Source organism: Trametes versicolor, assembly GCF_000271585.1.
Source record: "Trametes versicolor FP-101664 SS1 unplaced genomic scaffold TRAVEscaffold_3, whole genome shotgun sequence".
Classification (NCBI taxonomy): domain Eukaryota; kingdom Fungi; phylum Basidiomycota; class Agaricomycetes; order Polyporales; family Polyporaceae; genus Trametes; species Trametes versicolor.
The window spans coordinates 3,031,445-3,058,197 of NW_007360323.1; the positions used below are offsets into that span (position 1 = coordinate 3,031,445).

At 60.3% G+C, this 26,753-nt stretch overlaps 7 protein-coding genes across 7 annotated transcripts; 3 read left to right on the plus strand and 4 right to left on the minus strand.

Annotated features, from left to right (window-relative positions):
* The first annotated feature begins 3,445 nt into the window (after nt 1-3,445).
* TRAVEDRAFT_144569 (uncharacterized protein) lies at nt 3,446-5,342 on the plus strand. The gene is made up of 2 exons (XM_008037651.1): nt 3,446-3,535; nt 3,591-5,342. Exons 1-2 carry the CDS (start codon nt 3,452-3,454, stop codon nt 4,239-4,241), a joined length of 735 nt encoding a protein of 244 aa, XP_008035842.1. The 5' UTR covers nt 3,446-3,451; the 3' UTR covers nt 4,242-5,342.
* A 2,056-nt stretch (nt 5,343-7,398) lies between these two features.
* Nucleotides 7,399-9,680, minus strand: TRAVEDRAFT_117024 (cytochrome P450; the record flags this gene model as incomplete). Its single annotated transcript, XM_008037652.1, has 13 exons — nt 7,399-7,486; nt 7,536-7,682; nt 7,774-7,905; nt 7,954-8,035; nt 8,094-8,283; nt 8,346-8,359; nt 8,414-8,537; nt 8,605-8,720; nt 8,771-8,925; nt 8,998-9,167; nt 9,236-9,254; nt 9,312-9,444; nt 9,500-9,680. 13 exons carry the CDS (start codon nt 9,678-9,680, stop codon nt 7,399-7,401), a joined length of 1,551 nt encoding a protein of 516 aa, XP_008035843.1.
* A 2,799-nt stretch (nt 9,681-12,479) lies between these two features.
* On the plus strand, nt 12,480-14,245 carry TRAVEDRAFT_44995 (uncharacterized protein; the record flags this gene model as incomplete). Its single annotated transcript, XM_008036907.1, has 7 exons — nt 12,480-12,642; nt 12,710-12,815; nt 12,876-13,042; nt 13,107-13,308; nt 13,374-13,525; nt 13,587-14,070; nt 14,128-14,245. The coding sequence occupies 7 exons, from the start codon at nt 12,480-12,482 to the stop codon at nt 14,243-14,245; spliced, it is 1,392 nt and encodes a 463-aa protein (XP_008035098.1).
* A 781-nt stretch (nt 14,246-15,026) lies between these two features.
* Nucleotides 15,027-17,420, plus strand: TRAVEDRAFT_44996 (P-loop containing nucleoside triphosphate hydrolase protein; the record flags this gene model as incomplete). The annotated part of the gene is made up of 8 exons (XM_008036908.1): nt 15,027-15,045; nt 15,104-15,214; nt 15,274-15,353; nt 15,413-15,788; nt 15,859-16,100; nt 16,160-16,439; nt 16,500-16,627; nt 16,689-17,420. 8 exons carry the CDS (start codon nt 15,027-15,029, stop codon nt 17,418-17,420), a joined length of 1,968 nt encoding a protein of 655 aa, XP_008035099.1.
* Nucleotides 17,421-17,707: 287 nt separating this feature from the next.
* TRAVEDRAFT_116385 (uncharacterized protein) lies at nt 17,708-20,685 on the minus strand (the record flags this gene model as incomplete). The annotated part of the gene is made up of 2 exons (XM_008037653.1): nt 17,708-19,009; nt 19,117-20,685. The coding sequence occupies 2 exons, from the start codon at nt 20,683-20,685 to the stop codon at nt 17,708-17,710; spliced, it is 2,871 nt and encodes a 956-aa protein (XP_008035844.1).
* A 904-nt stretch (nt 20,686-21,589) lies between these two features.
* Nucleotides 21,590-22,415, minus strand: TRAVEDRAFT_27518 (uncharacterized protein; the record flags this gene model as incomplete). Its single annotated transcript, XM_008036684.1, has 4 exons — nt 22,327-22,415; nt 22,046-22,268; nt 21,792-21,994; nt 21,590-21,709 (listed from the first exon to the last, which is right to left on the minus strand). Coding segments are annotated over exons 2-3 (164 nt in total), but the record flags the coding sequence as incomplete, so codon positions are not given.
* Nucleotides 22,416-23,250: 835 nt separating this feature from the next.
* Nucleotides 23,251-25,503, minus strand: TRAVEDRAFT_70340 (uncharacterized protein; the record flags this gene model as incomplete). Its single annotated transcript, XM_008037654.1, has 2 exons — nt 23,251-24,094; nt 24,150-25,503. 2 exons carry the CDS (start codon nt 25,501-25,503, stop codon nt 23,745-23,747), a joined length of 1,704 nt encoding a protein of 567 aa, XP_008035845.1. The 3' UTR covers nt 23,251-23,744.
* Between the last annotated feature and the right edge of the window lie 1,250 nt (nt 25,504-26,753).

Consider the following 26,753-nt stretch of genomic DNA (forward strand, 5'->3'; position numbering starts at 1 on the left):
GCAGCAGATTGGGTTCGCGTTCGGCGTGGGCTGATGCTGATATCAAACCCTGCTCCGAGGACGTCGCCAGGGGCTGGTGGGATGATACCGTCAAAATCGGCTCTCTCGCATCTGCTCATTGTTAGTTCAAGAAGCCGTCAGCGCGGCTGTTATGGCGCTTGAGAGTGGACTGAGTCTGCGAGGTTGACGTTGGGCGTTGAAACGTTGAAGGCTATAGGTAGCAGCTCGGCCGAGTTTGTAGGGACCAGACGCGCATGGATGATATCCGCAGCGCGGGATCTGAAGGCTGAAGATAGCTCCCATAGTTCGGTGACTCCCGTAGTTCGGCGACGACGTCGTGGACCCTTTAGCCACAGCTCAGGCTATGTCTTGCCATCCTCATGGAAGTGCAACAGCTTATATCGCGCGAATTTGACAGTGACCACGCAACGCCCACAACCTCCGAGACTGCGTCAGATCGCGGCGACGGCACACCTGAACGGCGAAATGCTAACGCGACTCACCTCGACTGGCATTTAGGTCCCGGTATCCACCCTGTTGGGCTATCGCTGCTGTGGCACAGGATGGCGCGATGCACTAGCCCCGCGCCCGGCCACACACGACGGCCATAACCGGACTCCGGGGTGCCTGCGCAGGTCCATACGCAGACGATCGGCGCGCGCATATCTGCGCTCAGATAAGAGCATGCTACCGCGCAGCCTCCGAAATCTCGAACGTGCGCGTAATGAGGATCCGCGCAGCGGAAGTAAGTGCTAACATAGATGCTCTAGCGCGACCCTCAGGGCGACTGAGTCCCTCGGCGGCTGTAGCACTTGCGTACGATCATAGCTCCTGGGGGTGAGGCAGGCAAGATCAGCCTAGATCGAGGAGAAAGCAGCAACCAGAGATCGGCAACGCACCTGCAACAACCCGTCCCTCAGCGATATCACACGCAAACCCGCATATGAGGCCTGCGGCGCATAACCGCGAAGACCCACACGCGGGGTCACCGGAGGTGCGGAGATGCACCCTGTGGCAGCGATCGCGGGCGTCGCGCAGGCCTCTACTGTAGGCCACACGCCCAACAAAGGGACGCGATGGCGATTCGGATATGCCACAAAGAACCGCGAACGAGCCCGAGGAGGGACGAGGCCTGCCACACACACCTGAGCGCTACGCGATTGAACACGCCTCGAGGCACCCCGGGCTCCCACTGTGGCAAGGCATCTCGCTGGAGGACCGTGCTGAGGCCATCAGCAGGACAACCTGCGCGACGCGAGGGCCCATGCGGCGGTCCGTTACGGCAATCTGGCCCCCTCATTGCGCGCGCGCGCACGCCGGCAGGTGAGGGGGATCGCGCAGAACACGCACCGCGCTTGGGCGAAGCGGGTCCAGCCCTGGTCGGATAGTCCCGCGCAGAGGCATGTTCCCAAGCCCTGCAGTCTTCGAGGCTTCAAGGCATATGCATCATCGGCGGTCGCAAAGTAGCCGGTTGCGGCTGCGTGCGGGGTGCATCGCTTTCTTGACATTCGAGGCCAAACGGGTAAGTACATGGTGGATACCGTGCAAGACGACATTCGGATTTCGGGGGCGGCCGGCTGGGAACGAAACCACTGTGCGCGCCCGCGGATTCGAGGGAGAAGAGCGACGGGAGAACTGCTCGGCGGGCGCGCTGCGGAGCGCGGGTGCTGCAACGGGATGCACTTCCTGTCCCGCGCCGCACCCACTGCTGCTCGGCACTCAGTTTACAATCGTCGTCCAGCCCAGCAGAAGCAGCCCCAGCCCCGTGCCAGGGGAACGCGCAGCGTCTTCCCCCGGCCGGCGCCCCAGATATAGCCCATGGCCAGGGACGCGCGTGCATATGAATACATACACCTGCGCAGCGGCTACATTTCTGCCTCATCTGCGGATTGAATGGCCGGAGATGAACGGGTGGGCGGGCAGCGCGCGGGCCGGGCGGGAGGCGTTGAAGAGAGAAGGCCCCGGGGCTGCTTTGCGCTGCAACGAGGCCCAGGGCAGCCGGCACTGTGTCTGACAAGGAAGGGTGAAGCGAAGGGGTCATGAACACGAAGAGAAGGGTGACGTGCGGACGCGGACACAGTTGCGCTCGGGCTGCGCCTGGATCCACGGACGGCCAGGGGCTGGGAACGCGCGGGCGGCGGCGGAGGGGGTGATCGCAGAAGACGGGGCTCCGAGCGACCGGAGACTTGCAGCGTGCGCCGTTACATGGAGATAGACTACCGGAGGTCGTGCGCGCAGAGGCCTGGAGACGGACGGACGGACGGACTTTGTAGTGTGGCCGATATCTGCGTAGGAGGGGTGGGGACGCGCGCGCTCGGGCTGCGGCATCGTGTGTCCAGGACGACATGAGGCTATGAGACGTCCCCGACCACGTCAGGCGGCGCGGGGTTGGCAGCTGTCATCGTGCATATGGATATCCAGAAACTTCGCGACGGGAGGGAGGTCATGCACAAGGCCTACTGGGCATGCAGCATGGAAGAGGCGACGCCGCGTAAGATGCAGGAGCACGCGCTGGAATGGAGAGGTCGAGCTGGGCCGGTGTATTCGACGAGTGCCGCGGACTTCGCGCGCTACCATTTGGGTGGAATGAGCGGTTCTGGAAGGACATCAGCTACGAGAATCAGGATCACATGCAGCTTCGGACTGGGAGATGGGGGTGGTGTCGAGCGCACGGAGGGACGCGCGGGTCTGGGCCGCGGGCACGCGAAGGACAGAAGCGCATCTTCGCTGGCTGGGTATGGGAGCTGGAGGGGGGCGGGGGCAAGATAGGCAGGTGCAGATCAGCGTCATCGCGCGTCGTCGGAGGAAGGCGGGGCGACGGCGAGCTGGACAGGACGCGAACTTGCACACGCAGGCGCATCCCATCAGGCGGGCGAGGCTCGTCGAGGGGCCTGCCGCGGTCGCCAGCGAGCGATATGCCCGGCCGCATGCAGCGTGCCTGTTCCCAATCGGTGCATATTCCTCCATCTCGCGGCCTGCTATGATGCACGGATGATGCCCGCTCGCTGGAACAGGCCCCAGTGTATCTTCGGGGAAACGCTGCGGAAACGTGAGACCCGCGCTGGCCTATCTCTGCGCATGGCCGCACGACGTGGACTGGGGCGACGGGGACGCTGTTGGCGGCGAGAGAAGGGCCGGGGGTCGGGCGGGAGCCGGGGGCAGCGCCGCCGAGTCGCACTCACTCCAAGCGTGGGACGGGACGGCGGGGGTTCGAAGGGCGAAGAGGCGCCCCTCTGCGGGGAAAACGCTTCTAGGCGCCCGACCCCCGCCTGCGCTCGGAACAGGCCTTCCGGATTGGGCAGCCGGACCGGACCGAGATTTCGATTTGTTTGAGGATCGGGCAGGTACTTGTACCGCACCCTCGCCGTCCCTCCCTCGCCTCGCATTATCTTCCTCTCTCCCACATACTCCCCGCCCTCCTCCCCGCACTCCGCATCCCATCCCCGCAATCATGACCATGTCCGTCGATGACCTCGTCGCCTCCCTCAACGCCAACCACATTGGCCAAGAAGCGATCGAGCTCGCCGCCCTGCAGGTTTGTCGGTGGCGTACTGGTCTTTGTCTCCGCTTTTCCTAAAACTGTCCCGCAGGCGCAGCTCTCGCAGACTCTCTTCCAGTCCCACTCCAATCCCATCTCATTCAATGCACCCCGCACTGCAGGGTTCAACACGCCCATCTCGCGCACGCCTTCCGCAAGTATCTCATGGGAGGCAGGGGACGCCACCTGGGGCCACCGCGGCAGTGCCTCCAACTCAAAGATGCGCTGCTCGATCGACGAGGGCCAGCCGGGCTCTGATGACATGGACGAGGACGAGCGCATGGTCGAGGACCTCCTCTTCTCGCCCACGTCCCCCGCGAGCCAGTCGGGCTCCTTCTCGTGCGCGCCACCGTCCTCTAGCGTCGCCACCACCCCGTCCTCGGCGCTCCGCCAACGAAAAGCGAGCCTCTCGATGAACATGCTTCCGCTCGAGCACGCCCACCACGACCTCCCGTCCCCAAACACCTCCCTCTTCGCGACGACCGACCCGTTCTACCTCGCGTCGCTCCAGGGCGCGCACACCCACGCGTCGCCGAGCTCCTCGTTCTTCGCGCAGGCGGGCCGCCCGTCGACGCACTCGCCCTTCATGGGCCACCACCACATGCAGTCGATGTACACCGGCTTCGGGCACGGCTACCAGTCCGTCGCGCCCGACGTGCAGACGCACAACATGTTCGCGACGACGGCCGCGTTCAGCGCATGAGCCCCCCTCCCTCTCGTCTCGCCCCACTTCCGTGTCTCGGCCTCTCCCGCATCATCAGCAGCATTATCACACGCACTATCTACATTGCCCCCCTCTCAGCATCGCTCTGTATCACCTCTGTATCATACATAGTAATTTCGCCAACGCCGCTATCGCCTGCCTGCTATACCCGTACCCGCGCGTCCGTGATATCCCCTGCTGGCCTGACCCTAATCACACGGGTCGCCCCGCGCGCCCGCATTGAATGGCGCAGTGCGGGGTAACGATGTCGACAGGCGGACGACGCGGTGCAGTGCGGGGCGATGCATCGCAGCAGCTGATCCCGAGGCAAAACCCCGGCGGCTACGCACGCACCGCTGATCCCGGCGCCACGGCATCAGTCGAAGAGGCGCAAAAGCCGAGCGGAGGGGGGCTCGAGGTGGAGAACTCTCGCACGCGCTCCGGCGCGCCATCATCCCCAGTTCCAACACGAAAACGCCCCGCGCGATGTCGACGCGTCCCACCGCCGTCATCCAGGTCTCCGTGGGGGGACGCGGACGCATGATCGCGACGCGCGCGTCGCCCGCTAGACGCTTTTCGGTCTCGTGCGTTCCGTACTCCCTCGATACCCCTCCGCGCGCGCGCCTTGGCCCCCCACTTGCATCTGTCGAACGTTCCTCCTCCTCTCGAACTTCTCGGGTCTCAGGTTTAGGATTTTGGTCGGTGGCACTGGCTGAGAGTTCCCTGTCATAGTCCGAACGATCGCAGCATGAACATATCCCGCGCACGCTACACGGTACACACACAGTAGAGGCTCCCGATCACTCGTCCGTCCCGCTCCGCGTCGGCGCGGACATGCCCCTGTACTTGCTTGCAATCGCCCGTGCTTCTCTGATTCTGTGATTCTCTAAGTCCCCACCATCATCTCCCCACCCTGCTGCATCTTTCCGTTTCGTCATCTGCCCGCTGCTTCCCCCAATTGCTCCGTTATAGTTGCTTTCCGTCCGCCGCCAGCGCCCCCGGACTAGAACGCTAACCTTACATCGTAATGTGTATTCACTGTCTGTAGTACTTTCCGAGACGCGTCCGTACGTACACAATACAGCACCCATTCAGTGCTCCCCTTTCACTCCGGACTTCTGCCTTGTACCCACCCCGGCCGTCGACGTCGACACAGAAGCTCCCCCGGCTCGAAGCTGCAGATGGCAACGCGACTGGCCAGCTGATTCCGGCCGCACTGCACGCACTGGGCACCCTGAAACGCCGCAGGCGACCGGTCTGGCCCAGCGCATACGGTATTGAATGCGTTCGGCGGGTGGAACTCTGCGACGGAACAGACCCCGTGGAAGCCTCCGAGTCCGCGGGAGCGCCATCAGCCTCTTGAGCGCTGTACAGTGTATAGTTGGTGAATTGGGCGGCCGGCGAGCGTTCGCTGAATGGGGTGCGTAAGCTGTGGACGTTTCGCGCGACGTCGGCGGGCGGTGAGTATGGTTCAGGTCACTCGTCGGAGACTCGAGAGTGGTACACACTGGCAACCCTATCGCTCTCCGAGCGTGCCTCCGCGTCCGGCAGAGTAGGGTTCACCGCGCGTCATCTGTGCCCGGACCCAGCGGAGCCCGCGCGACCTGCCTTCTTCGCCCTAGTCTTGGGGCGACTCGGAGTGCTACCAGTGAGCTCGCGACTACTTTCTCCGAGGTCCCATGACAGCCTCTCAACCACCTCGCTAGGGCGTATGTACACAGTTGGCAGCGGGCGTGGGACGTGAACGTGTAGATCGTCCGGCGCGCCACGATATCGACATTGAGTCGCTGCGCACGCAGCTGCAGCGGAGTGGCCGTGGTCAGCGGAGCGGGCCAGGACTTCCTTGCGAGGCGAGTGTAGGGGATGTGGCATTGTGGCCCAGCCGCGGAAGGAGGAGAGCTCAATGTGTCGATCTTGGAGCCCTGCACTATGTTGCATTGGTGCACTGCGGTAGTACAGACCTACGATCCGGCCCATGTATACGGTGGCACGTTAAACATGAAGCGTCGTTCCCGTCGGCACCACTTACCAGGCGGGCGCGAGACACTGCATACGGCGGCGGGGACTTACCACACCCGCGCGGACGGGCAGTGCCACCGCTGTACCCTGCACCTGCTTGAAGGGTGGACCGGATCAAGAGCTTCTTTCTCAATCTGCCAGGGCCGTCGCAAGGAAGACGTACGGGAGAAGACAACTGCAATGATGATGCATAGGTCATCGAGGGCCCGCACCGCTGCTGCGTCCCGACTCCCGAACCCGACTCGAGTAAGCACACGCCCGCGCCGACGTCCCGACGCGCTGTCCTGTCTGCCAGCCGGTGTCCCGATCTTCCGACGTCGACGTGCGTGTGGGGAGCGGGCCCGGTAAGACTCGCTGAGCGCGAACGGTTCGCGCGCCGCGCCCCGGTGCCGGCGACGCACTTGGAAGAGCGGGAGACCGCTCCGTGCAAATCCTTTCGTGTGGCGGGACGCTGCATGGATACCGGGGCCGGACGCGGTATGTTCGCCGCCACGCTTGTCTCGGCCCTTGTGCGCCGCGTCCCTTCTCGCGGTATGTTGGGGTTTGAGCGCGGGTGTCCGGTCTAGCTCGCCTCAGGACATGCGGGCCGCATTTGGATCGGGTGTGTTCCGGGCGTTGAGTATGGCGCTTCCGCAGGCTTCTGCACCACTGGTTAATGTGAGTTTGGGACATCGGGCCTGCATGTCTGACGATGCTCGCCCCGGCTGCTGTTAACGTCCCAAGGACGCCGGCGGTCTTACCGTCAGTGTCGGGCACTCGGAGCGACGCGCGCGCTCGCTTCGTCGGCTCTTCCGAAGACCGTGACGAGCACGAACACGCCCGAAACGCAAGACGCCACCAGGGCGCCACCGCGCACCTCGAGGCTCGAGGGCCGTGCTAGGACGTAACCGTCGAGAGCCTCAGGCGTGTTTGAGACATCTCATACAGGCTCAGGCGCGCGCTCGCGCCCGCGCAGATGTGGCGTACGCTAGCGGGCGACGATCGATCTAGAGCTTGGTGTGTAGGACTGGGGGAGCGCGCGGACACGTCGCAGGCTGTGATACGATGATGACGAAAGTATGAATGCTGCTCGCTAAAGTTTAGACTTCACAGTAGCGCAAAATGTACAAGACGTGCGCAGCGCCTTCCAGGGGTACGGTTATGCGTTCAGCGACTCCGAGTTGACGATAAGCCGCGCCGCCTCGCTCGACCGCGGCTTGATCGAGCACGGGAATGGTTCGGGCGCTCTGTGGACGGGTCAGGACGAGTGAGGAGCAGGTGAAACGAAGACGGTACCTGAAGACGGCGTTCTCGAAGACGATAACCGGCTCGAGCGGTTGCCCGGTGGAGGGGTCTGCTTCCTTGGCGATGTCGAAGGTGGCGAGCATGGACGCGAGGACGATCCAGAAAGAGGAGTCGATAAGGTGTGAGCCCGGACACCGCCTGTGCAAAGCGACGGGTTCAAGGGAGAAAGAAACACGTTTAGGTTAGTTCGATGCGTGCGTGCGAACTAGGAAGAGGTAGAGAGATTGACCTCCTGCCGAAGCCGAAGACGAAGTTGCGCGGGTCGCGCGCGGTCGCAGTCGCGGCGTCCATTTCCTCCATATAGCGCTCGGGGTTGAAGGACTCGGGATCTGGGAACACGTCTGGGTTCCGGGTCATGTTCCTACTTGAAGGTGAGCTCATGCTGCGACTGGGGATATGGAGTGCATACCAGACGTTCGCGAACACGAGGGTCCCGCAGGGGATCACCATGCCGTTGTACACGTCGTCTTCCATGAGGCGATGTGGCAGTCCTAAGAGCAATCCTTCAATACCCAGAAGATGGAATGGCTTCAGGACTGATAGACTGACCAAGAGGCACGGGGGCGCCCCAGCGAAGGCACTCGCTCATGACGGCGTTGACGTAGGGGAGTGACGGCCGGTCGCTCAGGGTGGGTAGACGGCCTGTGCCGACAACGGAGTCAATCTCCTTCCTCGCCTTGAAAGCGACTTCCGGATGCAGCTGCATGAGGAGCAGGAAATGACGAATCACGGTCATCGTCTGCGGTCCCAGGCATCAGCACTGTGCGATGACGCGTATGATTATCCGGTGTAGGTACTCACAGTATCAATGCTCGCTGTAGGTACATCGAGGTAAGCAACGATAGGGCTACAGGCGCAGTATGACGCACCTGAATACATAGAATTGGCTGTCCACCGAACATCGAAGTCCTCTTGTGCGCTCGTCACTCCTTCCTTATCCCCCATCTGATCCAAGAGTGTTGAGCAGAACGACGGCACAGCCGTTCCGTCCTCCTATGTCGACGACAATTCACCGCCCAAGTCAGCTGAGGTCAACAGAGCCCGTGGTGAAATGCTGTACCATGCGAGCTTTCACCAGCTCAAACGGCTTGTTCGTGAACTCCTCCATCTTGGCCTTCCATTGGATGGCCTTCCGCCTGAAACCCGCCCCCGGGAACCATAACGGCAGGTGCTTCACTGCAACAGGACGTCAACAGCACGCCGGCTGTAGGGACCGGTGGACTCACAGAAGGGGAAAATATCCACAGGCCAGATCCCGCCACCGGAGGCAATGTGGTTTGACAGGATGTCCACGCATTCTTCAGCTAGGTTCAGGAACGGGTCATCGTTCGCCGTCACGCGGTAGCCGTAGACGACCAGCAGCGTCAAGCTTCCTGCGTATCTATAGACACAATAGACGGGAGCGTTAGAGCTGTCGGTCATACAGGTCTTTGGCGCCCATTTACCTACTTACCTGCGGATATGGCTCTCGTAGTTGCCGGAGTCGTCGAGTAGGCGCCTGAGTAGTGCCTGGGTCTCGATCTCGAGCAAGGGGTGGTATGCGGGAATCGCGCCGGGGCCGAGGGCCTTCTGCATGAGCCGACGCTGCCTGCGAGACTTCTCCCCGTAGCGAGTGAAGGCAACCTATGGCAATACATGGGGTGAGCACGGTCTGTATGCGGGGCGGGATGAGTATAGTGAGAGGGACAGACCATGTTGTCGCATCCGCACCTATAGAATAGCAGTCAATATGAAATCAAAGCGAGATGTTACGATCTGCAAACGTACAGCTCGCCAGCCATCACTAGGGCGGGCTTGTCCGAATATATGGACCCCTTCTTCTCGAGCAGGTCGATAGCAGCCTCATATGTATTCAAGAAGAGGAGGCCTTGGCCGAAGACATGTAAATATACGACATTGCCTACACCGGGATGATTGAGTAAAATGGTCGCTGTGAGACAGATGTAGATACTCACCGTAAGACTTTGCCCACTGGGTGGCCCGCAACCACAGCTCTCGTGCGGTGAGATCGAGGACGTTTCCGACTATCGGGAAAGGTTTTGGTCCTGGGGGCAGCGCGCCGTTCTTCTTCCGGGTGAGAACGACAGTCAGTAGCAGGGTAACGATGCCGACTAAAACCAGCCACGAAGTCGGCATAGAGCCTTTCAAGCTGGTAGGATGCAAGATGGAAGAGACGATGAGTGGTGTGCGGTGGAACGGAACGTTCAGATGGGCGGTCGAGATAGACATCGGGGTGTATATACCGACCACTGTCGCAGATGGGCGTTCCGGTTGCGGCTGACGAGCCCAGATCACCAGAGCGAGCCTTGCGTTTTAAGTCATCCCGCTGGGCGCCGCCACCGTTGATGCGAACCTCTACATTGAGCAATTCACTGTATGACCGGGCAGCGATCTCCCGTTCAGCATTCACGCTTCCTGCGTCTATGAGGGGCGGCATATCTCGACATCTGCAACATCGTGAACTTCGGAGCGAAGAAGGCGTCATCGGGTGACTTACAGCCCATGCCGGCGGAAGGGCCTGAAACCCGAGACGTCGACGACGCCGACAAATCGGCGCTGGGTGCAGATATTTGAATTGTAGCGCGCCCTTCCCAGTTAGGCGGGCTTCGGTGGGTGCTGTCCGGTTGTTGGACCCGTGCCAGACCCTGCGAGGCCCTGGTTGCCATGCCTCTATCGTTTCCTATGCGGGAAAAGATGTGAGAAGGCTGAGCATCGCGAAACGAATCCGAAGGACCGAAACACTTACGATATATGGCCCGCGTCTCGCGACGGTGGCGTTCGGGCATTAGCACGGACAAGTCAAACCATCGACATACTTGCACGCTGTGGTGGACATCCGGACTCAAGTGCGCTGCCCACGTCAGGGACTACGCTGTAGGGTTCAATTACGCCTGCTACCGCAATTCAGGAAGACGCGGTGGTGGTGGTTGCGGTCGAAGGAGGGTGAAGGAGGTCAGCGCGCCTGTTGTGACGTTCTTTGCACCTAACCGCCACCTGCTTCGGCGCCACCATTGCCATCTTCGACTTCCACGTCCAGTACCCCCCTCTACTCGCTCGTCCGCCACCTCCTCATACAGCATCCGGCGGATGTGAAGCGGAGTTGTACAATGATCCCGAACTCCCCACGTGGTAGATGGTCCAACACGCCGCACCAAGCCCGGGCCCCGAGCTTCCCAGTTAGAATCGAACAATGCGTGCCAATCCCTTGGTGCACAAGCCGCTGCATACCCGCCTACAACGAAGAGTCGATGGGATACATCCCGCATGTGTTTGGCGTACTCACCAGCACCTACCGAAGATTTTGTTCGTTCAGGTCACCGGACCGAACGTTCGGTTGTTTAACGCTTGTTCTAAGTCCCGGGACGTGCAATTCAACTGCAGCCTATGACGTTCAGATGGTACAAATAATGAAAGTCTCCCACGCGGAATAATCGACATCAATCCCCCACGGGAAACGAATAAGCGCCCGGTGCTCTTTCTGGTGCAAAGTCCGTAGCGCCCGTCCGGAAATGTCCGGCCACTGCCCCGACCATTGCGCCCGACGTGCCCGACGCCCTCGACGCTGCCTGGGGCGATGGCCGCGGTCATTTGAACTCAATATAACACTATTTACCATTCAAAATGAAGCGTAATTACTGAAATTAAGCTCCCTGGCCTTAACCAAGGGTAAGGTAGCAGGTACTACCAAATTTGGTAGGCCTCCGCCCAAGCGGTCGCCGCCGTCGGCAACGACGAGCGCGCTGTCGGGGACGATGAGCGCCCTATGGGGAACGGTAAGCGCTGACCTCAGGAGGCACGTGCGCCCGTCATCGGGGCCTTTTCCGGGATTCTCCGGCCAGGTCGAGACCGTTAGAGGCCGGCGCTTATGGTAGATGACCCTAGTTTGGGGTTCGTAATCCGTGGGATTGGCTGTTTAACGTGGGGGATTTGTCGATTATCCGTGGGGGGGATGATTTTACCGTGGGGGATAGCCTTCTATTATTTGTACACTCTGAACGTCATAGCAGCCAGTGGTCCCGCAATGTACGCATGGCTTCGCCGAGGAGTAGAGTGTATGATCATCTAACACATGTTAGTGAGCATTCTAAACGTGTCGCACGTATCGACTAACAACTCATTTCCGCAGGATGAGGCTCCCGCGCGTGAAGCAGCTGCGTAGGAGCCGCTTCCAGAAAGTCCTTAGACATTCAGTTGTCGCCACTGTCTCTTCGCTAGAGATTTCCAGCGCCATGGAGTAGCTAGAACTGCAGGAAAAAGACTCGCCAGGATCATCGCTAAGCACGAAGCTCAAGACGCACGCACGCCTCCATGGACTCGGAGCTGCGCACTGCTAAGGAGTTTCTGCAAGCTTCTGCTGCGACCGCGCGAGAGTTTCCTGCAGAATGCCGTCACCTCCCGTCCCATGCTGCTTTCCACCGGCCGTCGTGGGCGTATAAGGTACTACTCCCGTAGACGGCCCCCCGCCCCGCGCCGTTTCCAATAGCGCAGGGGGTAAACCGATGCTTGCAGGCCCCCCGGGCCTGAAAATCTGACCTTGCAGTATATGGGCGCCCCCTCCTGCATTATATGGTAGCATTGCGTTCAGTACACGGTACCGGGCACTGCAGTATATGGTAGTGCGCACAATCGCTTGGCGGGCTCTCGATCACCCTCTGGCTTCTGGCTGTCTGCTGATACGCCCCGGGGGGGCTGCACCGATGACTCGATCCTTTATCGCGCAGGCAGCCACGGGAAGACGGAACGCCTGCTTCTGGAGGAGGGGTATATAATAAGAGGACGTAATGGTCCCCACGGCTCGTTATCTCTGCGGATAGTGCTGCTTGGAGCGAGGGATATCTTCTGCTGTGGCACTTTTGCTCGACTTGGGACCTCCGACGATCTTGGACATACTTTGACACCCAGGCAGAAACACTCATGGGACTCGTGTCTTCCCTCATGTCGTGGCAGGACCTCTCTGTGGTAGTGGCCTGTGTACTCGCGATCGGCGTGTTCGCACACCGATTGTCGCTGAAGCGCCGGAATCGCCCGCGTGCGCTTTCCGTCGGACTCTCCGAGAAGGCACCTACGAAGGCGAGCCAAAAGGACCGTGCACCTGCAGGTGAGTAACGGCGGGTGCAGGTATCACATGCAGAATTTGAACTGACACTTGACTTACGCACTTTCAGAGTGGGAGCCGCAGCCGTTCGCCTATCCTAGACTCGAGCCTAGCAAGGAACACTTCAGCAATGTGAAGCCTATCCCTTACCGCCCATTCAAATGGGGCGACTACCAGTAGGTTCATATGCTAGTGCGTTCGCTCAGGGCGTGCGTCTGATTGCTGCCATTATTTAGTGTTACGATGGGCATCCGCAACATGCCCTTTGAGGACTGGATCGAGCTTGACCGCGAGTTCCCGCAGTTCCATAAGGTCTGCGACTACCGGATACGCACTCGCGGGGACCGTCTGGTCTGCGTGCAGCCAGAACAGCCGGGGATAGTGGCTTCTGGACACGCAGCGGGTACGTAGCGCGTGTACTCATGCACCGGTAAAATCGTGGCTGACTGTTGCGTTTTTTTGTGTAGCGGAGGAGCTGATGTACGAGTTTGCCGAGTACCTGTCGAGACGGCATCCGGACGTCTACCGGGTGACGCGACGGCCTGTCTCGAGGAATCCCGAGGAGAATGGGTGGTATGGCGAGGGGAAGATCTGGCAGATCACCATCATACCATTTGGCGAGACGTATGACCTGGAGAAGGACGAGCCGCTGAAGGTCGCGCGGATGCTGTGAGTATCCCAAGCAGCTCGTACGCGCTAAGCTTACTCATATGTGCCGTCTTGCTCTGCTATAGGGTCCAGGAGGACTTCACACTCATGGTGGAAGGCACGGATGGCAGATACTACCTCCAGGCCGGCGCCGTCGTCATCGCAGGTTCGTGGAGACTCGAAGACAAGATGGGCCTCCCGCTCGAGGACATCCACACCACCGGAAACGTTCCCCAATGTACGCCAATTTCCCCCTACCCCTCCCTTCCCCCTTCTCTCACTGACCTTGACGTGCACAGACCGCACCAAGCTGCAAATGAGCATGGACCGCTTCTTCAAGCGCCTCCCGCTCGACAAGCCCGTCATCCGCAACAACTACGCCGTGCAGCTCGTCCAAGAGCCCGCCATGCGCACCCCAGCCCCCGCGCCCGGCTCGCTCCTCGCGCTCGACCCCGAGGAGCTCGCGTGGGCGGCGACCATGAATGGCTCCGAGGACACGAACGACTTCGAGCGCGCGAAGCACATCAACGACCAGGCGGACTCGACCCCTGCCCCTGGGGTAGAAGATAAGGGGTACCCGGTGTCGCGCACGGCGACCCCGGCGACGCTAAGAACGGTGTGTCTGCGCACGGAGAGGCAGACGTTGAGGAGGCTGCCGCGCACGGGCGCGGTGGTGTTTACTATAAGGGTGTATCAGACGCCGTTTGCGGATTTGGTAAGGGAGCCGGGCGTTGCGGGGAGGCTGGCGAGTGCGATTCGCAGCTGGCCGGAGGATGTTGCGCGGTGCGTGCTTCCGCTTCTTTCTGTTGGGGATGGTCGCTGATTGGAGCTTTGTTGCAGGTATAAAGCGCGCGATGCGTATGAGGCGGTCTTGCCGCTGCTCGATCGCTGCCATGCTGAGGAGCTGGAGCAGGGGCTGATTAGTGAGGGGGATAAGAAGAATAACTTCCCGTTCTAGGGAGAGATGCGTTGTACTGGTATGTAAGAGGTTGGTCACGTATTTGCTTGTACAAACTATCTGTTGTACAATGAAGCAGCTGTTACCCCGCCACCGCGGGTCCAGTTTCAACGTGCTTGCATGTTTCATGTTCACACCGTCGATCTCCAGCCAACCTTGCAGCAGATGACAAAGTATTTGAGTGGTGGACGAGTAGGTATACGGAGAAATATAAGTACTGAAGCAAAGGTGAGGTATACGAAATGGTATAGCATATTGATTGAAAGCGTATGTAGCAAGGGGGAAGCGTATTTGGCAAAAGGCCGTCCTTCAACATCTTCATGATTCTATAACGAAGCACTAGTACTCCATCTTCTCGCCGACTTCTTCGGAGAGGCCTCTGTTACCTCCTTCGATACGAAAACGTTTTCGCTAGCCTTGCGGGACACGGCCGGCGATATCTTGAGTTTGCGTGACGACGAGGTACGTTGGTCGAACGCCGGTCTCCAGACCCTGGGCACCGAGCCGACCCTGGGCACGACACTCCAGTACTTAGACTTGCGCTGCGTATACAGGTATGTTTTGCGGGGTAGAATATATATATATATTCCACCGTGGTGACGGTTTGAGCTCAAGTTTGAGCAACAGCGCTAAGCTTCTCGTAAGCGCCAAAGATTTCGATCATGCCACATGAGATATTAGACGCCCGTCCCGAACTTTGCAGCCTGAGCAAAGTTATCGGCCCGGCTGCACCCTACCTCTACCACTCTCCCCCTCCCTCGAGCTTCCTTCTTCTCCTACTATGCCTCGTATACGCAAGAGTGAGTGCGCGTGGTGCACATAAAACTGGGCGGCTGGAATTAACGCAGAGAAAAACAGAGACGAGCAAGCGCGGGACGCTTAACCAGCGCGCGAGGATCGCGAAAAAGGTGCAGGAGACTCACCGCAAGCAGAAGCGCGCTGCAAGGAAAGCTCCCCCGAAGAAGAGCAGTGCGTACTGTCCCTTGGTGTGCGAGCTCCAGGGCGCTGACCGACGAGGAATATAACAGAGCCGAAGGACCCGGGCATCCCGAACGCGTTCCCGTTCAAGGACCAGATCCTCGCTGAAATCGCCGAGCAGAGGAGACAGGTGCGTTTTTCCTCCGACATGTGCATATAACTCCGTGGTGTAACGGATGTGATACTCAGGCCACCGAGGAGAAGCAGCGTCGTAAGGACGAGAAGAAGGCTGCCAAGTCGAACGCTGCAGACGTCTCTGACGCCTCGGGAGACGAGGGCGATGGTGCATTCGACGGCGTCCTCTCTCTGAACGCCTCCGCTCAATCAGCGCCCCGCAAAGGACGTGTGGCTGAGCCGGTGGCGGAGGACGACGTGGAGGCAGAAGAAGAGGAAACCCCCATACTTGTGAACCCTGACCTTCCCGACCTAAAGTCAGTCTTGGATGCGGCGGACGTCATGCTCGAGGTACTGGACGCGCGGGATCCTCTTGCGGCGCGCAGTGCCCATGTGGAGGGGCTTGCACGCGAGAGCGGGAAGCGGGTGCTGCTCGTACTCAACAAAGTCGGTGCGTAATCCGCCATACCTTCTGGTTATCCTTCTGGTCTCTACATTTACTGAAAACGGCTCATTTATAGATGTATGTCCCAGGGAAGCGGTTGAGGCCTGGGCTACGACCCTCCGGAAGGAGCACCCGACGGTGCTCTTCAGGTCCGCTTCTGCGTCCCTGCCGGCCCCCGCTGAGTCGGTCAAAGGCAAGGCCAAGGAGCGTGTAGACGATGCATGGGGTCTCGACGCCACTCTCGCCGTCCTTCAACAGTGGGCGAACGAGAAAAAGGGCGACAGTCCGCTCACAGTTGCCGTAGTTGGTGTTACCAATGTGAGTTGACATTTCTTGGGCTAGATGTGCTGTAAGAACATTGCTCATGTCGTCTCCAGGTCGGCAAGAGTGCCGTTGTCAACTCCCTGCTCCGTAAGGCCGTGCTACAGACCTACAAGCTCACCTCGACACCGCCTGAAACGCCCACTACGACGACGCACCCTCAAGAGGTCATGCTCGAGCTCGAGGGCAAGTCGGTGCGCCTCATCGACACCCCCGGCCTGTCGTGGCACCCGTCCGAAGACGCCTCCGAGGAGGAATTCGTCCAGGCGCGCGCTCGGGACGTACTCCTACGGAATAGGGGACACATCGAACGGCTGAAGGATCCGGCGCACGTCAGTAAGTGCTAGCCTTCCACTCCCTTCTATAAAAGGCGCTTTGCTAACGTAGCGTCTCTAGTGTCTGGTCTGGTATCGCGCGCAACCCGTGAGGATCTGATGCTCCTGTACAACCTGCCTATCTTCACCGAGGGTGACGCAAATTCATTCCTGGCCGGCGTCGCACGCGCGCACCGCTTCATGAAGAAGGTACGTCTCGTGTTCACGACACCTTCTCATGCTCGTTCTTAACGTCTGCTATGTCTTGTAGAGAGGAGACCCTGATCTGACCGCTGCCGCCCGCATGGTGCTCCGAGACTGGAGCAACGGCAAGCTCGCACGCTACACCGTTCCGCCTTCTTCCTCAGCAGACGCCTCTGCCCCTGCCGAGACCGCATTTGTTGAGATCTACGCGAAGGACGAAGTCGTGCTCAGTAGACTCGCTTCGCGCAAGGAGCTCCGCAAGGCCGGCGGTCTCGTCAAGCTGCGCGCGGGTGCGATCGACACGCGCAAGCCGACGCTCGACGAGTCGTACTCGACCGGCTCCGACTCCGATGCTGACGAGGAGGATGGCTCGGACCTGGATGAGTTGGATGATGACGACGTCGACGAGGAGGATATCGACGAAGAGGATGATGACGAGGATGATGATGAAGATGAGGAGGAGGAGGCCCCCTCTCCCCGCGGGAAGCGGAAACGCAGCGCCACGAAGGCTGCCGCCCCCGCACGGCCCGCCAAAAAGGTCGCGTTCGCGGCGGAGCCCAAGGGCACGAAGCAGGCGCGCTCTGCTGCGGGCGCGCGGGGTGCAGCCAAGGCCAAGGCCAGTGCCGACTCCGAGGACAAGCCCGCGAAAAAGCCCTCTGCGCTGAAGAAGGCTGCGCCTGCCAAACCTGCTGTCGCGAAGAGGGTCGCGAACTCGTCGACCGGGAGCAAGAAGGCGGCAGCTGCGCCTGCACCTGCTAAGGACGGCGAGGTCGAGTACGATTTCAAGCAGTTCTTCTAGGGAGCTCTCGGATTTGCAGACTGCGGGTCGTGTACATCGTAAAATCACATTGTTTGTATGGCTTTCCCGCTGTCCATCGTCATGCTATCATCATGAATACAATCGTGAAGTGGAGGCAGGTAGTATGTAAATCACAGTGCGTCAAGGGGAGATCTTCCGCAGGTCTAGGACCGCACCCGTGTGCGAGGCATTAGGGTAAACAACAGGGGCATAGATATCGATATCCAACAGCGTCCATTCCGATCCAGCGTCCCCAGTACTTATCATCCATCCCGGGTTCAACTTCTCTACTCTGCGATCTTGACCGCACAGCTTCCGCCGTCGGCGAGCACGCCCAGCGGGCCGACGACTCCACGCCTGAACACCTCGGGTGCTCGCTCGAACGGAACGATCTTGCTCTCTTCTGTGCTCGCGTTCCCGTTCCCGATACCGCTTGAGCCAGCGGCATTGGTCCCTCCGACCCAGGGGCGCAACCATCCGTTCTCGGCCATGCGGACGACAGCGCCCAACGAGTCGCGGATGTCCTCGCCCTCAAAGTCGACGTCCGCCGCTACGCTCACCCACGCGTACCCGACGATGCGCTTCGACTTCCCCGAGATGCTCGCACTCCGGCCGAGTGATGCCGGGGAGGACTTGGACGCGTTGGATGTGGTAGTCGAGCGGCGCAGGGAGCGCAAGCCTGAGCGAAGGTTGTCTTGTGCAGTGGGGATCGCGCGTTGTGGGGTGTCTCCGACAAGCGTCGTGAACTGGGCGCGCGAGACGGCCTTGCTCTTCAGCTTACTTGGCCGCTGAGCCTCCGTGTGTTGCGCGTCTGTGTGGGATTGCGAATGCGAGCCGTTGCTGTTGAGCTTGAGCTCAGAGCGGGATGCGAGGGAGAGCGAAGAGCGTCCTGCGGCAGCGGTCCAGTCTGTCATGAGCAGTCGCTGGGATGCCTCCCAGACCGCGACGCCTCCGACGGTATCGAGCACCGCGTCGAACGACTGGTCTTCCTCCGCAAGCCGCTTCAAGACGTCGAGCGGCTCGCCGATGCAGATATCCTCCGCGCCCCACGCGCGTAGCCGGGCTTCGACTTGTTCGCGACGGGTCGGCACACCGACCTTGCCTTTGCCCTTGTTCTTCGAAGGAGACGAGCGCACGATGTCCACGGACGCCTTTCGAACTTCTTCCTTGGGGTCGTACACGGCGGATTCTGGGACTTGAACACAAACGCGGACTCCTCGTCGGCCGAGCATTTGCACGGCGAGTGCACCGCAGCCGTCGTGGCCTTGCAGGACAAGCGCACGGACATCGGGTTTCGCTTCATCTGATTGGGAGCGGTTGGATGGAGAGAGTACGTCTGCAAACGTGCGGAGAGCACGATGCGCGGGTACGCCGCACAGAGGAAGGAGCGCCAGCTCCTCGATCGTCAATGGTGGCGGAGCGAGAGGCGAAGACGCGTAGGGAAGCGCATTTCCGTTAGCGGGGAGGGACGTGCTGCGTATGTGTGCACGTTTGCGTGGCGGGAAGAGCGATACGGTCCGAGCTCGTGGTTGCGGAGCGCGGTGCACCCGATGGCGCTCGACGAGAATGAACTCGGCAAGGGCGCCGCACTGCAATCGCATACAGTCAGCTCGTGTTCGGATAGCATATAAGCACACAAAATGGGGGCAAGATATTCGGAGAAGGGTATAAGGGAATGTGGATACAAGTAACTTACCTTTCGCACATCGAGCAGGCCAACCACCCACTCCCCGCGTCGGCAGACTTCCGCACTTACCGCCCATCCGCACTCCACCACCTTCCCAACGAAACTCCGACCGGGTATGAAGCCAGCTTTCCCGCCCCCGATGCCCTTCCCGCCGCCTACGCCACCGCTCCCGCTCATCCCCGACTTGTCGTGTACGATGAGCGAGTCCAGAGTGTCAAGCCCCACTGCGTGCACCTGCACCAGAACATGTGATTCGGGGACGTACGTCGGTGGGGAGACATGCGCGGTGAAGGCGACAGGGAGGGGTAAGCTGCCCTGCAGGTGTATGGGTGTCGCGCTTTCCCGCTTCTTCCTGAGGCTGAGAGAGAACGAGCGACCGAGAGTGATGGAAAACGTTCGCCGCGATTTGGACGGGGCGGAGACCGGCGAACTATACGACACGGTCGCCGCTACCCCACGGATAACTTCGATGGTGCACATGCTACTCTGCGCGACGCCTGCGCGCACAAGATCAACATGGCCTTCGGCAGTGGTCTTGCCCTTCGCATTGGAATAGCCCGCGTGTGGGAGGGTGAGACCGGTGTAACCGCCTTTGGGTGTAGACGATGCCGACGCGGGAAAGGGCGTAGGGAGTGGATGGGTGGGTAAATTCGAGGAAGCGGAGCCACCAGGGCGGAAATAGGCTGCGGTAGTAGAGAGTGACTGTCGTTGCCCCCTTGCGTACTTCTGTAAGCGGGCATCGGGAGTACTTTCGTGAGTGGACTCGGAGGGCGGGCTGTCGTCAGGAAGGTCTGGCGGGAGGGTAGTGGCCTTAGCGAGGGGAGAAGACGGGACAGAATGCGGCGGAGTGTCCATCATTGGCGTCGATGACCGACTTGGCTCGCTGCTGCTGATACCAGTGCTGCACTCCTCACTCTCATCTTCCTCCCAAAGAGCAGACATCCTGCCTCGCGAGCGGCGTGAATGCTTACTTCTCCGGTCGCCCTTGGTCCGCGGAGGCCCCGACCTGGCTGTAGGAGGGACCGCGTATGCGCTCGATCCGTCGAGCTCAAGGGGTGGGGGGAGCTGGAAGTCTGGTGCTATTACCCGCGAACGCCTCCGAGTGGCCGATGTCCCCGAGGCGGCGGGCATCTTCGGTGGGGTGAGCCATCGTACGTCCTGCGCCCAGTCCTCGTCGGTATATGTAAGCTTCTGCGCCTCATCGCGGGAGTGTTTGCGAACAGTGCTCGAACTTGAGCGGGTAGATGTTGAGGTAGATGTTGATGACGCTGACTTGCTCCCGGATGACGTTGGCCTCGTGCGTGAACTGGATGAAATGGCAGTAGCTCCCCCTGGCGGCTGTGCTCCTCGGTCCGAGTTGGCAGGAGTGGTCACTTGGGTTGACGCAGTCTGTGTAGGGGAGGAGAACACCGATGGTGGGCCCTCGCCGCTGGTAGTTGAGGCCACCGAAGAGATGGAGGAACCCGAGGGCGTTCGGGACACCGTTGCGGAGTCCGTATCGCCCTCAGGCACAACTGGGGGAGCACTAGAGGCTTTGGAGTGGAGGAGGGCAGAGGCCAGTGCTTGGGGTTCGAGCATGGTGATGGCGGTGGAACTCCGGGACATGCGAGGGGAGGAGGCGAACGAGGTGCGAGGAGTGTAGAAGACCGTACCCTCCTCCTCGTCGTCCTCGGTGCTATCCTCCACGTCGCCCTCGTTGCCCCTGCTGCTCGGCGTGCGGGTCCTGCTGGAGCGGGACTGCCGGGAAGTGCTCACAGAGGACAGTGATGTACGGGTGTGAAGCTGGGAACTCGAACCTCGTCGGTCCCCGTCGGCATTCTTGAATGATACAAAAGAGGAAGATGACGCGATGGAGTGGATAAGAGACCGCTTGCGCTATCACGGCCATATGAATCCGTTAAATACAGATGATAAGCACCGACGGGTGAGAGACGGGGGCGAAGAACACTCACCGCCGCGCTTTTTCGCGAGGGCCCCGATGCCGACGCTGTCTGCGAACTTCCTAGCGAACCACTCGCCCCATCCGAGGAGACTACCGAGGGCGCGCGCGCCAGGGTCGGCTTTTGCGTGTTGTGCTGCTCGGTGTCGGAGTTCCCGGGTGTGCTATCAAAGCCCGACTCCGAGCAGCTAAAGTGGCCCGGGAGGACCTTGGTGGCGTTGGCGATTCGAAACAGCTCGTCCTTCGTTGAGTGGTACTCGCGCTCGGCGGGGTGGTGGTACGTCTGAGAGGGCTTGCCGAGGATCGACTGGAGAAGTGTGGGCTTTGGCATCGGCGGTTACGACGACAGCTGGCAACGTGGGTATGCTGGGAGTTTTCGCGCTAAAAGCGGGCGCATATACCCAGAGGATGTCGTCTACGTCGGGAAGCATGGCGTCGCCGGCCCATTCGTGAGCTTACCGCAACCTCGTGGCTGACTTTAGCGCCCATGATGACGCCGCGCCGATCACTCTGCTCGACGTTCTCGGCAACGACGACGCCCCTGGACGCGATCATCTATTGGCGAGATGCTATTTTCCTTGCTACTAGCACAACTGCGTACTGGTACGCTGCTCGCGTCGAGGTCCTTCCAGTCGGGTGTATGCTTCCACGCTAGGCCCGAAGGTGCGTCTTGCCTTCCATGATTTCATAGTCGCTCAGCCTCGTGGTGTTGAGCGAGCGGCCCGTTTTCTTCTCGTGGCTGCAGGTATGCCTTGTATGCTTGTCCATATGCCCATGAGGAGATAGAAAGCCGCCTACCGTGCGAGAGCGTCGGTATTGCCGTGAGATCGCTCCCTTCTCGCCGACATTTAACCTAGCTACCGGCGCGGACGGGCGTTATACCACGAGGAACGGCGTTGGCCAGGGCCACCCGAAGAGCGAGCAGATGGGTGGTAGGTTCAGAAAGCGGTAAGTGCATCGTATGGATCATATCCCGCGGTGTCATAACTTTAAATCAAGTGCATATGCCGTAGGACAGGTCAAGACCATTAGGAAGACCTTGCGATTCGCATACTCGAGTGTCTATCTTCATCTTATCCTCAGAATATTGCGCAGACGAAGACGACCGTCGCTATCGACGGGCGAATAGTGGATCCGTTGCGGCGTACACGGCCTTCTAGGCTAGCGAACGTACGATATGCCGCCCAGCTCTCCGGACGGACGAGTGCGGAAACCCACACCTGTGAGAGGTCACCAGAAACGAGGCCGCTCTCCCGAGGGCAAGGCTGACCATGTACTAGGAGCCCTTGTCCGCCCTAGACACTTCGCCGCGCGCACGCCGGCCTTAATCATGCGTACTGGACAAGTCGCGAGCACACCATGAAATCCCATTGAGTATCAGATGATATATATACTACTGTGACAAGGTGGAACTACTATGGTGGTTCGCCTGCGGAAAAGGTGCGCGCTCATCCTCGCTCGTCTTTGCGGCAAGCGTCCAATAAACGCGCGTCTACGTTTTCAAGTTGGACGAGACTCGAAGACTAGGAACGTCGAGCGGGGCAGGGTCTATGTTGGAGCGACTGTCTTCCCAAGACCAGTGCTGGTTTACGAGCCTCGGCTGCATGCGCCCGACCGCATACAGGAAGAGTTGTTATCTACTCATTATGCCTATATACTTAGGCTCTTTCAATTTGCCCGTGGGAGCTCCAGGCGTACCCGGGGGTCATGTAACCCTCTATCTCACTAAGCGCACCATGACGTATACAATGCAGATGCTGAGTAGTCTCCCAGAGGCAGACCTATCACGCTCTGTTGGAAGGCGGGGAGGACGAGCGTGTCAAGGATGCTGAACGCCTTACATCCGTGTGCGGTTACGTTTATTTGAGGTCGCGGCGTTCACGTTCAGTCCTGACAGGGCCTAACACCCTCAATGTATCCCTGCAAGTATGTGTGAAGCTCGAGGGGTGTGTAGCGCATGTGGGACAGACAGCTGGCATTGCGTACTTGTCGATATCTACACCGGTATCATGTACGTAGATGTTACGCAGGTATCATATGCAGGCTGCTGTTTGCGGTTCAACATCCGTCAAAACATCCGTGCTCGTTGGCTTCGGTCATCTACATAAACCGCATGGTAGATATCGTCTCCCAAAAATTGTCATAGAATGTTAGGAAGCCGGTACCGGTATGCGACGCCTCGTCGATCACTCGCGCATAAAGTTGATGTGAGCATGATGTAATTGCACCAAGAGAGAGTAAGTAAACAGGACAAGCAAGAGAGCGGGACGAGACGGATCACTAAAGGACATGTATGTGCTATAACTCAATACTCTTATACGCTTAATGTACTTCATACGGTGCCTGCGCGCGCTGCACGCACACGGCTGCTACTCCCAAGCACCAAGCATAACTGCGTCTCCATCTCCAACATACAACAGCAGCAGCATGTACAACATCTCGAACGAGTCCAAGTCCAACACAGCGCGTCGCAGAACCTCGCACGAGCGGCAGCCGGCGTAGGGATCTCTGGCCGTCATGTATATGGCCTCCCCGCCGACGCCCCCGGGCGCGTCCGCAATGGCGCACACGCACCCCGCACGCACACACCCACCACCTCGACGCGGAGAGCCCTCTCTCGTGGGCTCTCGCGGGATACGCCGGCGGTGATAGTGCCGCAGGGCGGTCCGAAGGCGAGGCTAGGGGGCCGACGGGTCACCTAGTACCCGTAGCCCCGCCCGCCGCCCCCAACCATCGCGACCGCGCTCTTCCCTGGTGGTGGGAGGCTTACGTTCACGCTGATCGGAGGCCCGCCGGGACCGCCGTGCCCGTTAACGCCGTTGGCACCGCCGTTTTGCCCGACGTTCACGCCTCCACCCGCGCCGGACACAGGGAGCGGCACTGGTTGGCCGACGGACGCCGCGCCGACGAGGGCGGACAGTCGAGCGATCTCTTCTCGTGAGGCGACGAGGGCGGAAGTCAACCGCTCGTTCTCGTTCGACAGATACTCGACTTTCGCCTGCAACTGTGCGAGCCAAGCCTTCTTCCGTTGCCGACACTTGAGCGCAGCTGTGAGAAGAGTGGGATTAGAGACGAAGTACGAGAATTGCACGCATATACTGACCTTGTCGGTTGCGCTCGAGGAAGTTTCTTCGCTTCTCCTCCTCTGTCTCCGGCTTCTTCGATTGACCACCAGCGCCCTTCTTCCCTCCAGCGCCGGCCCCTTGCATCATGATGTCATCGTCGTCTTCCTCTTCCTCCTCGCCCATGTCGCCGAAGTCGATACTCTCCGAACGTCCACGCTTGCTCCGACTCGCGCTGGTGGTACTCGCGTTGGAGCGCGTACGCTTCGAAGCGCCGCCCTTGCTCGCGGGCTGCTGCACGGAGAACTCGGGACTCTCGGCAGTGGGAGACCCATCGTATGTGTTCTTCCGCTTTGTCCCCCGCTTGCCGTTTGCGGAAGCAACTCCATTGCCGTTACCGTTGGTCTGCGAACCGGCGATAGTATTTGTTTGAGCATTGGCAGCAGCCGCCTGTGCTTGTTCTCGCTTAGTAAGCTCCTGGTGAGCCTGCGAAAGGAGGAAAAGGCCATTGGTGGAGTTGGTTGCGGCCTCAGCAGCGGAGGTGACGTAGGAGCCCGCGACGGAGGTAGGAGGTTCGTTGCGTGCATGGGCTCCATACGCGGTGTGCGACATCGATAGGGGTGAGGGGTTGGTGGGGGACGTGCTTGTGTGGGGACCTCCTGGCAGAGCACCCGTAATGGCGGAGAGTGTGTTGGGAGTGATGGTCGCAACATTCGAGAGAGATGCGGCGGAATTGGAGTTCATGAGCTGCAACCAGGCGTTGGTACCCGGTGACGGTGGAGGGAAGACGGAGCTCATGATGGGGGTAAGGCCCGTGCCCGGAGTTAGGCCAGTACGTGGGGTAAGCCCAGTGCGGAAGGTTGTGGGGTCGAAGGCCGGGAGTGGGTGATCGTTGGAGTTTGGTTGAGGCCCGGCGAGCATGGCAGGAGAGAGGGGCCCAGACCGGAGCGAGTTGGATAGGCCCGCGGACGAAAATCCCCAGCCGTAGGACGAGTCGGAGGGGGAATTGATTGCGTCTATGGGGGGTAGTGTTGGTTTTGGGGCGTCGTCGTGTTCGTTGGCCTTCGAGGACGGGCGGGACTCATCGTGCGACGAACGAGAGGCGGAGGAGCGGGCGGCAGAGTCGGGGCTCTGTTGTTGAGTACGGAGGGAAGAGTCGTTCGTAGGACGAGCAAAAGACTGTTCGAAGGGGTTGGGCTCGAGGTCGAAGTTGCTGCGCTTGGGCTGGGCGGGCGGACGTTGCTGGCCGTTGGCTGGAGCGTTCTGGGGGGAGAGGGCGTTCGCTGGCGGGGGCGGGGAGTCGGGGGCGGTGGAGTTGTTTGGGATGACGTCTGGCGGGGGATCCTGGCTGTGGCTGGTGCGGTGAGGACTGGCAGCAAGGGCTGGAGAGCTCATGACGTTCTGCGTTCAAGGGAAGCAACTCGGGAGAGGATGACGACGAGAGCAGAGTCGTGAAATCACCAATCGCCCCCTGAGTCTAATGACGAACGCTGACGTCGTTATGTACACCCTTCCATCAGCGGAGCTCAAACCAAATGCACCAAAAGGCCCCGGCCACCGCCCCTGCCCCCGGGGTCCCCACGCCGAAACAGCGTCTGGGTGGAGAAAGTTCCGTCGTTCCTCGCACGTCTTTGCCCAGTCCCGTCGACTACAAAGCCACGCCCGACACGCCGCCCCCGCCGCCGCGTCTCTGTCAACGCGAGCGCACAGCTCCCGCTCTGGCCCGGCCTCTCCTCCTGTCTCCCAGTGTCGCTGCCCGGCCGCTGCCCGAACAGCCTGCAACTGATCACAACAGTCATTTTTGACTCTTTCGGGCCATCTTCTCACCGACCCTGCGATCCGGTCTAGGCCCGCCCTTTTTTCCTGCAAACTTTGCGTGCAAATCTGTCGGCATCTTCCCGCGCCGCCACCGTCACTCTCCCGTCCCAGATCCCCTGCCCCGCATCGCGTCTTCCTCCGCGCGCGCTGGCCTCCTCCAGGCTCGTTCATTCGCCCACTCCGACTCGCAGACCCACCCCCGAGCTCGCTGCCGTGTTCTCCTTGGTCGGCCGTCTATCTTGGGCCACGCCTGTTCTCTCACCCGTTCCAACAGAACATTCGCTCCGCTTGCATCTCTGCCACAAGGCTGCCATCGATCCTCCCCTGTTGATCCGCCGTTCTCACTTTCCTCCCGCGTGACCGTCCTCATTCCCTCCTCCATTGCTCCCCACTCTATTCGTCCTCCGTCGCATGCGGCCGCGACGCTGCGCCTATCGCACACGCATTCCGTACGGTATGTTCTCACAGCGCGCACTCGCTGTGCACACTCATATCCGTCGGCGTCGAGACGCCATGCTCGGTCTCCCACCCGCTCCCCGCAGACCTGGGCTGGGGGCCACGCTTCCTTTCGCGGTGCCTGTTACAGCCGCCTTCTCCCACGTGTATGTAACTCGAATGTACATACGAGCGCGGCACGCGCGGGGTCTATATAGCCTTCCATCTGCCAGCTGCAGTCTGCAGCCCTGTCGCCTCCCGTGAGCGCAACGCCCGTGCCGTTATCCTTTTGAGCAGAGTTAGGCGTGCATTCTGATCATGTGTAGGTGCTTATGTCGTGTTCTCAGCGCGCGCACGCCTGGCTTCTATACCCGCCTGCGCGGCGCGCCGTG

What these genes read in the sequence shown, in the direction of transcription:
- TRAVEDRAFT_144569 (XM_008037651.1), top strand. Translation starts at nt 3,452, where the DNA reads ATGACCATGTCCGTCGATGACCTCGTCGCCTCCCTCAACGCCAACCAC. An exon ending in TCGAGCTCGCCGCCCTGCAG is followed by an intron (nt 3,536 to 3,590) that starts GTTTGTCGGTGG and finishes ACTGTCCCGCAG; the next exon opens with GCGCAGCTCTCGCAGACTCT.